The following is a 14251-nucleotide window of genomic DNA, read 5'->3' on the forward strand; positions in this document are numbered from 1 at the left end:
TTTTTCAATACTTTCGAGTTTATTTCGTCCACTCCACAGGCTGACGAAAGTTTAATTCTGTCAATAAGGTTTGTGATACCCTGCGCTGTGATTTCGACGGGTGACATTGCTGGCAGTGTTACAGTAGGCGGAGTGGGCAATGGTGCGCCAGCTCCGTCTGTGAAAACAAACACAAATGCGCGGTTAAACACCTCAGCACATTCAATATCACTGGCATCCTCGCCTGTGGCAGAGTGATGGGGCATGTTGCTTGCGATTTATTATTTCTCAAAAACTCCTGAGGTTATTTGTTAGGATATCAGCTTGAAAAAATGCTTGTTTGGCGCAGCGAACTGCGTCATAATACGTGTCCTTGGCCTGATAGTACAGATCCCATGCATCTGCACCTGTGTTCTGTTTCACTGCACTATAAAGCCGTTTTTTTCTTCGTTCTAATCTCTTAAGATTGTGTGAAAACCACGGTTTTTGGCAGTTTGCTCGAAAACTTATTATAGAGGGAATAAACTTGTTTGTTAGTTCTTCGATTTTCTTTTTGAAAATTGACCAGTTATCAGTGACAGACCGGTGGTGAAATGCAGATTGAAAATATGGCAGAAATGCTTCTAGCCTATTGTTAATTTCTTTGTAATTGCCTTTGTGGTACATACGGATGATTTTCTTGAACGTTTGGCGGGATGTGGGAGAAAACTTGAATACTGCATGAACAACCTTATGATCACTGATTTCATGCCAGTATGCAACCGATGATAAGCTTTGAGGGTTGTTGGTCAGTGTTAAGTCCAGAATATTTGAAGATCCGTGAGCGACACGTGTAGGTTCGAGCACCATTTGCCTCAGGTTAAAATTTAAGCTTACATCTACGAATTCTCTTGCTTCAGGGTTACCGGCAGTTAGGGGGCCTACGTTTTGCCAGTTGATGCCAGGGAGTTAAAATCACCTAGAAGAACAATTTGCGCAGCAGGGTGTTTTTTTAGTAATTTGGACTAGTGCATCGTTCAGTTTAAGCACGAATCCCAGGTTACTGTTGGGGGCCCTGTATCAGATTCCAAGTAGAACGGTTTTCGGTGGAGCGCAAAATTTTAACTACAATATTTCTAGATCTGAAATAATGTTAACAAGAGGACATGATATTTGGTTGTTAATGACAATAGGAACACCTCCTCCGCATGTGCCTTGACGATCATTGCGGTAAATGTTGAAATTTGGTAACTCATCTAGAATTCCGTCATCTGTCACATCGCTTGCCAGCCATGTTTCAGTTAAGAATAATATGTGTCAGTTATTGAAGCGGAAAGATTAACTCGGCGGGTAGCCTGTGATCTCTTGGGCGCTATCCGACAACGACATGATTCGTATGCGATTTCTTTGACAGTCTGTGTGTCTTGGTCAAATATATACCATGTGGGTCCCATGTGCAGTGTTTTATATCGAAGGGAAAAGGGTCCTGACATAGTCCTGGCGAAAGCCATAAGGTGTTTACGGGCATTTCAGACAGGTTGAGAAAAATCATCGCCAATACTAAAGTCTGTATCTTAAAGCTCAGGGCCATTTGAAAGAATGACCCCTTTGGTTTCGAAAGAAGACAATTTCACTATTTTTGGTCTTTTGGCGGTCAATGCTGTGGCGGCCAAGGCGGTGTGCGCGCTCTATGTCTTTAGGGTCGATTATGAATTTCAGGCTGTCGAGGCAGTGCTGGATTATTATTTTTTCTGATTGGTCACAAGATTCTTTTTCATTTGGGTCGGGAAGTACACAGAATACTAGGTTGTTTCTTCTTGAGCGGTTCTTGAGATCATCCAAAAGTGTGTCTATCTCCAAAAGCTGGTGAGTCGTTCTAGCAGTGATAGTTTGAAGTGTTTCGATTTCTGTTCGCAGGGTGCTAAGGACCTCAAATCCCGTTTCAAGATATGCAATTCGTTCGCTTAAGGCAGATACTGTTTTATCTGTTGTTACTGGTTGGTCATCATATGACGTCATCGCCAAGCATCGAGAAGCAGCAGGTGCTGAATGCAAGGCTGGCGGTATACGTTGATGGCACGGAGTGCAGCATGGTATCACAGCGTGCAACTGCATTTCAGGAAGAGGCCCGAGCTCGCCACCAATGCTCTTCTTAACTGCATTTCTAAGCGCTATAAGCTGCCCAGAGGCCCGTGTCTTAAGCATGCAGGGAGAAGTTTTTGTCACTTGATCTGACACCCATACCATCTGTACCCTACGGTGCCGCTACAGCTCCAAAGCTGTTCATGATGCTAGCGAATGAGATAGAGTCTGCGGCCAGTTTTTCATATGCCGTAGGCAGCATCACATGATTCTGTCTCATCACTTAACTGTTTAATGTATTGCGCAAAAAAAGAATTGGATGCTTTACTGTTATTAGCACTGAGTGTGCTTTATTAATTCCCCTTTAGCTGCGATACGACTTGATGCTTGTGCATGCATCCTTCATTCTTTCTGCTAACGATGCCCAACAGGCGCTGTAGGAGTATGCAATAAATAAGTGCGCATGGGATGACACATGCATCGTTTAGCACATGCGCTTCTACTGTGCTTTTGATTACTCGAGAGGCGTGTGCTATGACGTCATACCATCTTTCCGTCCTCTGATATGGACAAGCAGCAGTGTTTGACCACTCACGTCGTCTTGTACTGGCGCGCCAGTGAGGCATCCCTGAGCGTCCGCTCCTCGCTTCCCCCCTTAGCCAGGCGATGGTCGTGCACCCTCTCCGCAGCCTGCTGCAGCCGGTGCTGCTGGTACTGCTGCCAGCGCTGTGTTGGGGTCCCGTGGCCCACGCCCTCGAAGCTCAGGTACTGGCGGTGCTGCGGAACGGTGTGCTGCGCAGACACGCGGGTCGGGTTCAACACAAGTATGAACATGCACACAAAACAGAATTAAACAAAAGCTTTCAGCATGGAGGTCCTGAGCATACTCGCACACAGTCAAAAATATTTCCCATGCCCGGCTTAGAACATACCTCAAGGGTTCTAGCAGCGTTCCTCTGCGTATTACTCTGAACACACGGAAACTCTCCATTTTACATTCACAGATCCTCTCCTGGGGCAGTGGTGCAGCGCCACTGCCCCCGCAGGTGACTTTTTTGAACGCAGCCACTAGTGGAGCTTGTGAAACCCAAGTTGCTTATCCCAGAGTAGCCCCCTTCAATCATTAATTTAATTGCCATGGTGGATAGCAGGTTGTGATGATGTCACAAGGTCGTATGACCTAGGTGGCAGGTGGACTACCTGCTTTTTCACTTACAAAGCCTAAGTCAAATTTTCTGCAGAAGGAGCATTAACACTGTTGCGTTAAAATTAAACTTTCATATAACAAGGTGGATGCACTCTGAGAATCCCTTCATTCGATGTGGAACTTTCTTATTGTCAAGAAGCACTGTAAAAGAACTAAATCATTACTCTGCAGAGAAAAAATGTATGCGTCGGTGTGAGCTTCATCAGGAGCTTGTGCATAGGCACTTACTTCAGGGGATGAACTCCATACAGCACATTTTGCCGCGCAGTATACTACATGAATTTGCGTGTAAACAAAATCTGGGTCAACGCATGCACTGCACGCATCCCATGCAGATATGAATTCCCCAGAGAAAAATTTCGTAGAACCCGCACTTCGACCTGCAATAATGGCCTGTATATATACCCTGGCCCGGGACTTATGCCCGCCTGAGCAACGCATCTTTCAGCCTGTGCAGTGCTCTAATTACGTGGACAGTGCTGTGACAGATGCAGAACAAAGGAGGCTAGGAAATCTAATGACAACAAAAGAAGTGTGAAACTGACACCGGTTTCCGGGCATGTTCTTTAAGGGGAAAACTTAAGTAGATAGGTTCAGCGAAATGTAATCTCTTGTTGCACTTGATCCATTATTAGAAAAACAGAAAAGAACAGCTCAAGGGCCCTCTGATTCACCATCCTCCTTACTTGCACTGCTAATAATAAAGTCTTATAAAGATGTTTTTTTTCTTTCTTCAGAGTTATTCATAAAAAAGGAGACGTCAAGGACTTGAAGAATTACAGACCAATGAGCTTACTGCCCGTTGCCTAGAAGGTATATACTAAGGTAATCGCTAATAGAGTCAGGACAACCTTAGACTTCAATCACCCAAATGATCAAGCAGGCTTTCGCAAAGGATACTCGGCAATAGACCATATTCACGCTAGCAATCAGGTGATAGAGAAATGCGCAGAACACAACCAATCCCTATATATAGCCTTCATTGATTATCAGAAAGCATTTGGCCATATTCACGCTATCAATCAGGAGATAGAGAAATGCGCAGAACATAACCAACCCCTATATATGGCCTTCATTGATTACGAGAAAGCATTTGACTCAGTGGAAACTTCAGCTGTCATGCAGGCATTGCGGAATCAGGGTGTAGAAGAGTGTTATGTGAAAATATTGTAAGAAGTGTTATGTGAAAATATTGAAAGATATTTATGACGATTGCACAGCTACCATAGTCCTCCATAAAGTCAGAAATAAAATTCCAATAAGGAAAGGTGTCATGCAGGGAGACATGATCTCGCCAATGCCATTCACCGCCTGTTTACAGGAGGTATTCCAGGACCTGCGATGGGAACAGTTGGGGATAAGAGTTAATGTAGAATGCCTAAGTAATCTGAGGTTTGCTGATAAAATTGCCTTGCTAAGTCACTCAGGATATGAACTGCAAAGCATGATCAATGATTTAGACAGGCAAAGCAGAAAGGTGGGGCTAAAAATTAACATGCAGAAAACCAAAGTAATGTTCAGCAGTCTAGCAAGGGAACAGCAGTTCGCAATTGGTAGCGAGGTGCAGGAAGTAGTAAGAGAATATGTCTACTTAGGGCAGGTAGTGACCGCTGATCCAAATCATGAGAGGGAAATAACTAGAAGAATAAGAATGAGGTGGAGTGCTTAAGGCAGGTTCTCTCAGATCATGAATGACAGTTTGCCAATATCCTTCAAGAGAAAAGTCTACAACAGCTGTATCTTACCAGTACTCACTAATGGGGCAGAAACGTGGAGGCTAACAAAGAGGGTTCAGCTTAAGTTAAGGACAATGCAGCGGGCTATGGAAAGAAAAATGATAGGTGTAACGTTAAGAGAACAGAAGGCCATTACGAGTCATACTATGCAACAAACATGCAGGCGCTTTTACTTTTATCCCCATTGAAATGCAGCCATGAATTCAAGCTGCGAAATCGTGTTCATTAAAAAAAAGGGCTAATTACTGATGCGGCTGAAAGTAGGATGTAAAAAAAAAGTCAGCAGAGACATGTTTACATACGGAAAGGTGTAAGCCCGCCCTCTCACTTTGTGGACACAGTACCCGCACACTGCGGTGTGATGTAACCAATGCCACGCAGATGGCAATTCTACCTCTGCATGACTCTAAATAGCCGCCGCCGCACCCTTCTGATCTTCGCGCTAACTTCGTGTAGGCAGTAGCCACTGTACTAGCTGCGGCCCGAGCTCCGCCTTGACACGAAAGCTAATGGGTAAATGCCATGTATGCAAAATTGGTCTTTCTCTGCTTAACATTCACAGATCCCTGGGAGTCCTCATACCACTCCTGGTGCAGCAGTTAAACAGTGCGGCACTGCCCTTAGATGGCAGGTGCTGCCACCGGTGGAATTTGTGCGATCCAGTTTAACAGCCACCTGCCAGGTTGCATAAGGACGCCACCTTTTATGTGCATCCATATCGCCACATCCATGTCCCTATGTAGCACCCCAGTTGTATCCCAAACGCCTTCTTTCAAGCTATTCTGCCATCACTGAATGTGAGAGCTTTGTCAAAGTGTATGGTCCAAGGGGTTTACATCCCTGTAGCGCACGACTCTATGCACGACCCTAATCTTTTGAAGGGGCCTCGCTGTACGGCTTAGAAGTGAACCCATTGGAATTTATAAGTTGATGAAGACTGTACATTCTAAGCAAGGCATGCCCTCGTATGGTGCTGTTGAAGGGCTCGTTGGAATTTTGGGTTCACCCAAGGGGACATATTTCCTGAGAAGCCCTGGTTTCGCTAATGGCTGGAGAACCGACAAATGAGCTGGGCGGGGTATTTGTCCACAACAGTAACAAGAGGCTCGCTTGTCCGGCCCTTGTATGCACATGTGGTGGCTGTGATGTGCACACTTGACTGTCAAGACATTTTTGGAACGCTGCATGTCGGCAGTGGTGCGTCGGACAGCAGAGCGCCGTGTGTGCCAGCCCCGCGTTGCGCGTGTGCGCGTAGGGTGTGCGCGAGGCAAGCATGAGGAGAGGATAGCGGACGTGTCAGCAAACCGAGGTGTAAAGGAAGACACCGCAGCATAAGTCTGGTAGTTCAAGCGTGGAAGTAGCAGCTGTCGGACGTTGGGTTCGAGCTGCCGGTGACTTCCCTTGAATCATCGACGCAAGACCATTAAGCCTCATTCAAGCGTGGAGGTGGCAGCCATCAGACTTCGGGTCTGTGCAGCCAAGACTTCCTTGGTTAGGCTGCACAAGCCTACGGTGTTTGCGGAACGCCGTCAACAGGACCCGGCTACAGTTTTCCTGCTGCAGCTGCCCAGTTCTTCGGGGTGACTGACAGGAGTTCATCAGCGTCTCCCATATCCATCTCCGTTCCTCATCACCTGGCTCTCTACCATCGCCTCGCTGAACACAACGCCAGTGACGCATCGCAACTCGCCAACCCGTGTCTGTGCTACCTGCAAGGCATTCCCGCACCACCTGGGACGCTTTGTAGCCGGTGAACTCTCTCCTTTTTTTCTGTTGTGTTTTACGCGTGCCTAGTGTGTTTTTCTTAGTGTTTTCGCTTCTTTTATTGGCTCCTTTCCTTTAAAATATAAACACGGCTTCGTTTTGTTTTGTTTGATTTCTTTGTTCCTTTCTTCGAACCTGCACGCAAAAGCGTTCCCCTCCAGCAGTCGGGGACGCGTCACCCCGATTCGAGACAGTGGCGCTGCTTTCTCTGGCTAAAAGACCAGTAAAAAACTTGAGAGGGGGGGGGGGGTGAAAATTAGGCTTAGCACCCATGGGAATACATGGAAGCAAAAATTTTCAAAGCGTTTTTCTGATTTCGCAATTCACCTGTGATGTCCTCCTTTCGTGCAGAACAATCAAATTCATCCTGGAACAGGTTCTGAAAAAAGGGTTTAAAACAGGTTTAAAGAAAGGTCAATTTGAGATAGATGGCGCATATTATCTGAGAGAGAAAAAATAATGGCGTTAAAGGTAGACGAACACAAGACCGACGCATGTCCTGCATCGGTCTTTCTTGTGTTTGTCTCCCTTTAGCGCTATTATTTTTTCTGTCAGGTTCTGAAAGTATCAAGCGTCATTTCAAATGTGATATAATTTTTAAACACCTACGCACAGGAGTGGCTCCCTGAGCGGGCTACGGAACAGGAGCAGGGCCCATAGAAACGCAAGTAAGCAAAACTTTTAGAAATATTTTTCTTGCTTCAGAGAGTATTCATGGAGGCAGCTGCTTGTTAAGAGTTGGGGAGTACTTCGAAGAAGAGTGTGACGAAGTACGCTTCGTCATTTCAAAGCTATCTTTGTAAAACACCACGGTAAATAATCTATGTTGTGAAGCCAGACATGCCCCCAAAAGGTAGCTCTATTGGCTGGGTCTTTTCCAGAATCGCACAAGCTTCTCGTGTAGTCCAACATGCTTCCGCATACACTGCATTTAGTACAGTCGTTCAAACTAGACAGCATTGCCTGAAAAAGCAGTTCTTGCACGGAAGAGAACCATGCACTGTAGCAGACGGCGGCGCAGACGATGCCTGCGGCCACCTCCGCGGTTCCGGCTTACGCATCTCATCAATTTGGCTGCAGTTTCTGCACCAGTTCAGGAGGTTCAGCACTCTCGCACTCAATTTGACACAGCAGCTAGCACCACCTGCACTTCGGCACTTGATTTGACTTCGTGCTGCACTAACTTCCCGGCGAGTGCTCTCTCAAGTTCACTCTCGTTATGTAGGTCAGTCAAACTTACTCTCTTTTTGCTAAAAAATCAAACAATTACTTTCTGGTACAGCTGCCGAGCCCACGGTGCTGTGTCGTGGTTGCTGCTGAATGTATTCACGTCATACACTTGCTACTAATCCTATCTGGCGATGTTGAGCCTAACCCAGGTCCTGTCAGCCTGAATGGTGTATTGACTGAGTTGCAGCAGATTACTGCACGCTAAACTAAACTTGTTAAAGAAATACAGGAACTCAAGGCTCAGCTCATGACAACAGACAAAACTATAAACGATCTGAACAAGCACATGACCGACTTGGAAGCCCAATATCAAGCCCTCATACCTCTTCGTGAGGACCTGGACACAATATGGACGGCATCAGCTGAAACAACTCACCTCGTTTCCGAATTAGATGCTCACATAGATGACTCTGAAAACCAATCACGCCATAATAATCCCATCTTCCACGGAATTCCTGACCCCAGTGCTAATGAAACCTTTCTGCCGAATCTGAAAAACTAGTGCTGAAAATCTGCAGCAATCATCTAAAAACAAACATTGAACCTATGGAAAAAGAAAGGGCCCATCGCTTGGGGCGACACTCAGAATCCGGTACAATAGAATACGAAAGAAGCTGTTCTGTCACAAGGTCGAAAGCTGTGAAGGCACAGAATACAGTATTGGAGAGGATTTCTCTCGTCAAGTCCAGAAAACACGAAAGCACATACTTACTTACGCTAAATCTGTAACAGACCCATATGCTTTACGTTACAAAACCCTTTTCATGGGCTCAAAACTTTGGACTCAATATAACTTTGACGAAGCATCAAATTCCGTAAAATAAATAGTGTAGCAAACATCTCATCATCCACAAAGCAAGCACCAACCATAGTCTTCCACCACAGATAAACTTTCGTTTTCTGAAATCTTCACCACTGCGCGATCTCATATCCAACATCATATCATCAACAGACAGCACCTTACTCATTCTGACAGAAACGTGGCTGAACTGTGACGTTCTGATACCGAAGTTCTGGCAGGTTTACCCAAATTTCCGTGTTTATCAAAATTATCGCAAAGACGCAAGAGGGGCAGTGTTCTTATAGCAGTTCATTGACAGATTTCATGCTCTTTTGTGAGCATTAAATCAAAGCTCGAAATTCTGTGGGTATTAAGTCATGCACCACCAGTAACAGGCGTCTGGTGGTGCATGACTGTTACAGGCCCCCGCATGCAAGTCTAGAATTCTGCAAACAGCTTAATAACAATCTAATACAGTTTACAACAACCCACCAAAATGAGTCTATCCTTCTTTTCGGGGATTTCAACTTCCCCAACATAGACTGGTGTAACTTGTCTTCTTCAGAAGCAGGCCCCGCAGAGACGAGAAATTTCATTGACATCTGCTTGAACTTCAATTTACCCCCGTTAATCTCAGAACCAACGCACATTATACCAGAATCTATGAACCTCTTAGATCTAATCCTGTCCAGTAACCCTCATACTCTGACCTCAATAACACAGCTTCGAAGAATCAGTGACCACAATGTCATTCACGCTACCTTTCATTTTTGCACTAACATCAAATAGAACACACACAAAAACAATAAAGCTCTATGATAAAGGCAACTATGACGCGATAAACCATGAGATTAGCATCTTTTTTTCCACATTAGAAGCTGTATTACCCTAGAAAGAATAAAAAATAAGAAAAAGTGTCTTTATCGAACTGCTCAAGTAATGGTGGCTCAGATTGTTTGGAAACATATAACGAAGCTGAAAAGACATCTCACAGCAATCCACAATGCAAAGCATTCTTTCTATGGTTTTAAATTCCCAAGTTATCCACTAACCGAAGACAGTTTTGGCGGGTACTAAACCCTCATCCAGATCACACTCACCAATGAATCACATGAAATAATCACTGATATGTACCAACATGTTTAACTCTGCATTTTCGACAGTTTTCACAAAAGAATTGACACGCCTTTTTCTTTTCCGATAGCCAACATTGAGGGTACCTTGACAGGGATCGCATTTTTTGCAAATGCAATTTCATCCATAATTGAGAAAAGCAAGCTTTCATCATCAGCTGGCCTTGACGAAATAAACTTAAAAAAACACAAGCCACATAACTGCAGCATATTTGTCTTTAAACATGACGGATGACTGGAAAGTGGGAAAAGTCATTCCAGTCTAAAAAATCAGGTAATAAAAATTCTCCGCTAAATTACCGCCCTATCTCATTAACAAGCATACCATGCAAGATCATGGAACATGTCACCTCTCAAACCATGACCTTCCTAGATGTGAATCAGCTTTTTCATCCCTCGTAACATGGTTTCCAGAAGTGTTTTTCTTGTGAAACGCGACTGGCATTTTTCATTCATGACTTGCATATGGATCTTCACCCGAACATACAAAGTGACGCTATCTTTCTAGATTTTGCTAAAGTTTTCAATAAAGTATCTCACCGTCGCTTGCTTTTAAAACTTCAACTGCTAAAACTGGGCCCTAACATCCTAATCTGGATTTAAGAATTTTCAACTAATCGTTCGCAAATGGTCGTTGTCAATAATCACTTTTCTAGCCCCATTCCAGTAACTTCTGGCATCCCCAAAGGGTCTGTCCTTGGTCCACTGTTGTTTTTAATATATATTAACGACTTACCTCACAATCTCTCCTCTAATATATGCATGTCTGCAGATGACTGCGTCATCTACCGTACTATCAGTAATGCCTCTCACCAAGTAGCTCTGCAGTGTGATCTTAACAATGTTTTAGAATGGTGCAGCAACTCGATAATGACCCCAAATGTAAATGCATTTCCTAAAAGCCACTAAACGTAAATGCATGTCCTTCTTTCGCTGCCACAGCCCTTTTCTCTTCCTTTACACCATCACTAACACGCCACTAGAAATAGTGTAATCTTATGAGTACCTAGGTGTAACCCTCTCTCACGATCTGTCTCGATGTAAACATGTTGCCGTTACCATCTCGGCATCTAATAAAACTTAAGGCTTCTTGAAATGCCATTTACAAAATGTCTCACCACAGGTTAAGCTACTCGCGTACAAGACACTTGTTAGGCCGAAACTCAAATACGCCTCGCCCATTCGGAACTCGCATCAATCATATCTCATCGGCTCATTAGAATCTGTTCAAAATCGCGCTACTAGATTCATTCACTCACTATACTCTTACGATGTCAGCGTTTCATCTTTAAAATCAGAATCCGGCTCGTCAATGCTCTCTAGTCACGCCACATTGCCAGCACATTGCCAGCCTGTCCTTGTATCACAAATTATTCCTTTCTTCCCTTAATCAAGCACCATACATCAAAGCATCCCACCTCACCAGCCATCAGTTTCAAGCTGCAAGCCCACGAGCTCAATCCGCTATATTCACTGCTTCCTTTTCCTTCCAAACTGCCACATACTGGAACGGCCTTCCCCAAGACGTCGCTGCTACCACATGCCCATTTTGATTTTTACAGCTTTTAAATGACCATTTTGTTAAATGATTACATGCCACAAGATGTTTTTCTTTGTATAAAACCCACTCCTTATGTACTGCCCCCTATGGGGAACTTTAAGGTAGTAAACTAAACTGAACTGAGCTGAACTGAATTGGCGGACAACTGCAGTTACTTTTCGATAGAACGGAAACAGCCTGAATCACGCGTATGAATTGTCAAAGGTCATCTCGAGTGAAAGTCTGAATAACCTCTCGAATTAAATGTTTGCTGCCTCTTCAAAGTACCCGTTGAATTGGTGACGGTCCACCGGCCTGCATCATTTTGCTCAATGCACTTAAACATAATCTCCCTTCGGTTCTAAACACATACATATTTCCTACTAAGCCTACGATAAACCAGTTGAGGCAGCAATTTCTTAACACATTATGACAAAGTTTTAAACATTACCTTGAATGTTTCTCACTTCAAAAATGCTGGTTTTGTTATGTCTAATGTAGTTGTTGCTTTTGAAATTAAAGATGTGTAAGCTGGTTTTTCTTTTTTATTATTTCCACTTATACGTGCAGTATGTTTTTCTTTATGTGCCACATTATAAAATGTCTGACTTCGTATTGAAATTAGTATAATAATGAACTTTGAAAATGTTGTCTCTCCTGCATCTAGAATGTACACTGAACATCTAATGTAATACGCTCATTGATGACTGACTGCACTATTGCAATACTAAATGCTTGTCTACCTACCTGATTTGTATTGCGTGTCCTCATGTATGAACATGTCAGCTTCGATTTTATATTTGTTTTTCTCCCTTGGTGTTTGTATTGCCACGCTGGCCTGCCTTGTTGTGGTCTCTTGGGCCCTGTCAAGCTGCCTCGAGCAGCTTTTTGCCCAAGAGTTCCTACCATGCATATGGTGAAATAAACGAATTGAATTGAATGCAACGGAAAGGATGGTGTCAAATTCTTCACCACTTGTGCAATTAAAAAATTTCATAGCCACTCCATGAAATGCGCCACTTCGAACAAATGCACAGCGTTCAATGCGGCTAGCACAATCCCAGCCCGCCTGCTCTCCCATGGTTGGACAAAGACGAAGAGGTTGCTGGCCACCCCAACCACAGCTGAAGGGCACTTCCGGCGGCAAGACAACGATGGGGGCACGGCAGGACCCTGATACCTCGACAATAACTACGAATTTTACTCGTATAACCTGTAGAACCTAGAATTGTGTGAAATAAGACAGGTGCTAACACAGTGAACATACAAAGTAGAGGGCTACTTGACTCATCACAGATGCAAAAGCTTTCGAGTTCAACGTGAAAAATCACATCTCGCCCTGTGAAAGCCCGAAAACGGACGTTCGGGAAGATGTGCAAAGGTTTTTGGGGGAGGGGGGGGATTGCCCCCTCTGCCACCCTTAGGACCGCCACTGCATTCAACGAAACACACAGCGGATAGAGCGCCTTTTGAGGTATGTCCAGCTTCACAAAACACACTGATCGTGGTGTTTTGCAAAGATTGCTTCGAAATGACGCAGCATACTTTGCCACACTCTTCTTCGAATCACTCACAACTGCTAATGAACAGCCGCCTCCATGAGTACTCTGTGAAACGAGAAAAATATTTCAAGTTTTCTTTATATCCCGTTTCGTAACCCGAGCAGGAAGTCACTCTCGTGTATAGATGTTTTAGACATATATCACCTTCGAAATGATGCTACATATTTTCAGAGCCTGTTCTAGGATGAATTTGGTTGTTCTGCCCGAAGGGAGGAGGTGCACTGCAAAATCAGAAAACTGCTTTGAAAGCTTTTGCTTTCATGTATTCCTATGGGTGCTAAGCCTGTTTTTCACCCCAAGTCGGAATTGCCTGCCCCCTGGTTTGTTTGTAAGCAGGGTGAGACACCGTAGTGCAGGGATCCAGAATAATTTCGACCAGATGGAGTTCTTTATAATGTGCACAGACATCGCACAGTACACATATGTGTTCAAATATGTTTCTCAAACAGTCTATGCATATGCTTCGTAAGTCTCCATTCAAAAGCAAAAGGAAACAACCCTGCCACACACATGAAGAGTGCGCAGTGTGAAAACGTGCCAGTGTCGAATGAAATTCACATCACCTTTTTTGCGCTCATAAAAGTTCCGTTTTGTTTTCGACGTCATTTTTACCACATAACTGCGAGTGACGGCAAGTTAGCTCCAAGAAATTAGGCATGCCCGCTCGTCACGTACTTTCGAAAACTGCACCGTTCTGGAAAAGCATGTAAATCACTGAAAAATGTTCAGGATTGTTTCGAGACATTCGCAGAAAATCAAAAATTCAGTCTAAAATGTAGTCTAAATCGGAGTTCAAAGCTATTCTCGCCTGATAGAGAACGTCGAGCCGCAAACATATCTTTTAAGACAAAAACTAAACTTTGAATAGTTTCGGTTTGAATCGATCGACTGTCCGTAAAAAAAAAAAAAAGTACTGTAATGACCGGCATTTAAATGCGGTTCCTGGCGTCGAATGCTTGCAACTCAAAGATCACAACCTTGTAGCTTAATTGTTCAGGCACCTTTATCCCAAAATCCTTTTCCAGGACTTCGTAGACATCGTCGTAAGCCGTAGCGGCGTCGCCAGACAGATGCCCCCGAACGGTTTCATACGCATTCTTGATTTCGTCGAACTTGGCCGCGTTCGCCGTCCCGCTGCTGCTGTCCGGGTGGTACTTGCGAGCCATGAGGACAAAAGCTTCTTTCACCTCTCTCATGCTGGAACCTTCGCTGACGCCGAGAACTCGGTAGCATTCCTGCGCGATTCAGATCAGCTGTT

The 14251-nt window shown here is 44.3% G+C and overlaps 1 protein-coding gene across 3 annotated transcripts in view; it reads right to left on the reverse strand.

Moving 5' to 3' along the window:
- LOC149365155 (dnaJ homolog subfamily C member 28) overlaps positions 1-14251 on the reverse strand; it is a 39525-nt gene that overhangs the window by 25030 nt on the left and 244 nt on the right. For 2 of the 3 annotated variants that reach the window (XM_089575248.1, XM_089575247.1), the window contains exons 2-3: positions 13995-14228; positions 2636-2832 (exon numbers count right to left, since the gene is read on the reverse strand). In XM_089575248.1, the coding sequence (XP_089431374.1) occupies positions 2636-2832; positions 13995-14228 (431 nt within the window). Of the gene's footprint in view, positions 1-2635; positions 2833-7074; positions 7127-13994; positions 14229-14251 lie in introns of those variants that run through there. The other variant, XM_089575249.1, reaches the window with a different exon arrangement.

The sequence above is a fragment of the Amblyomma mixtum genome, chromosome 2, assembly GCF_055824585.1.
Source record: "Amblyomma mixtum isolate Tamu chromosome 2, ASM5582458v1, whole genome shotgun sequence".
NCBI classification, from domain to species: domain Eukaryota; kingdom Metazoa; phylum Arthropoda; class Arachnida; order Ixodida; family Ixodidae; genus Amblyomma; species Amblyomma mixtum.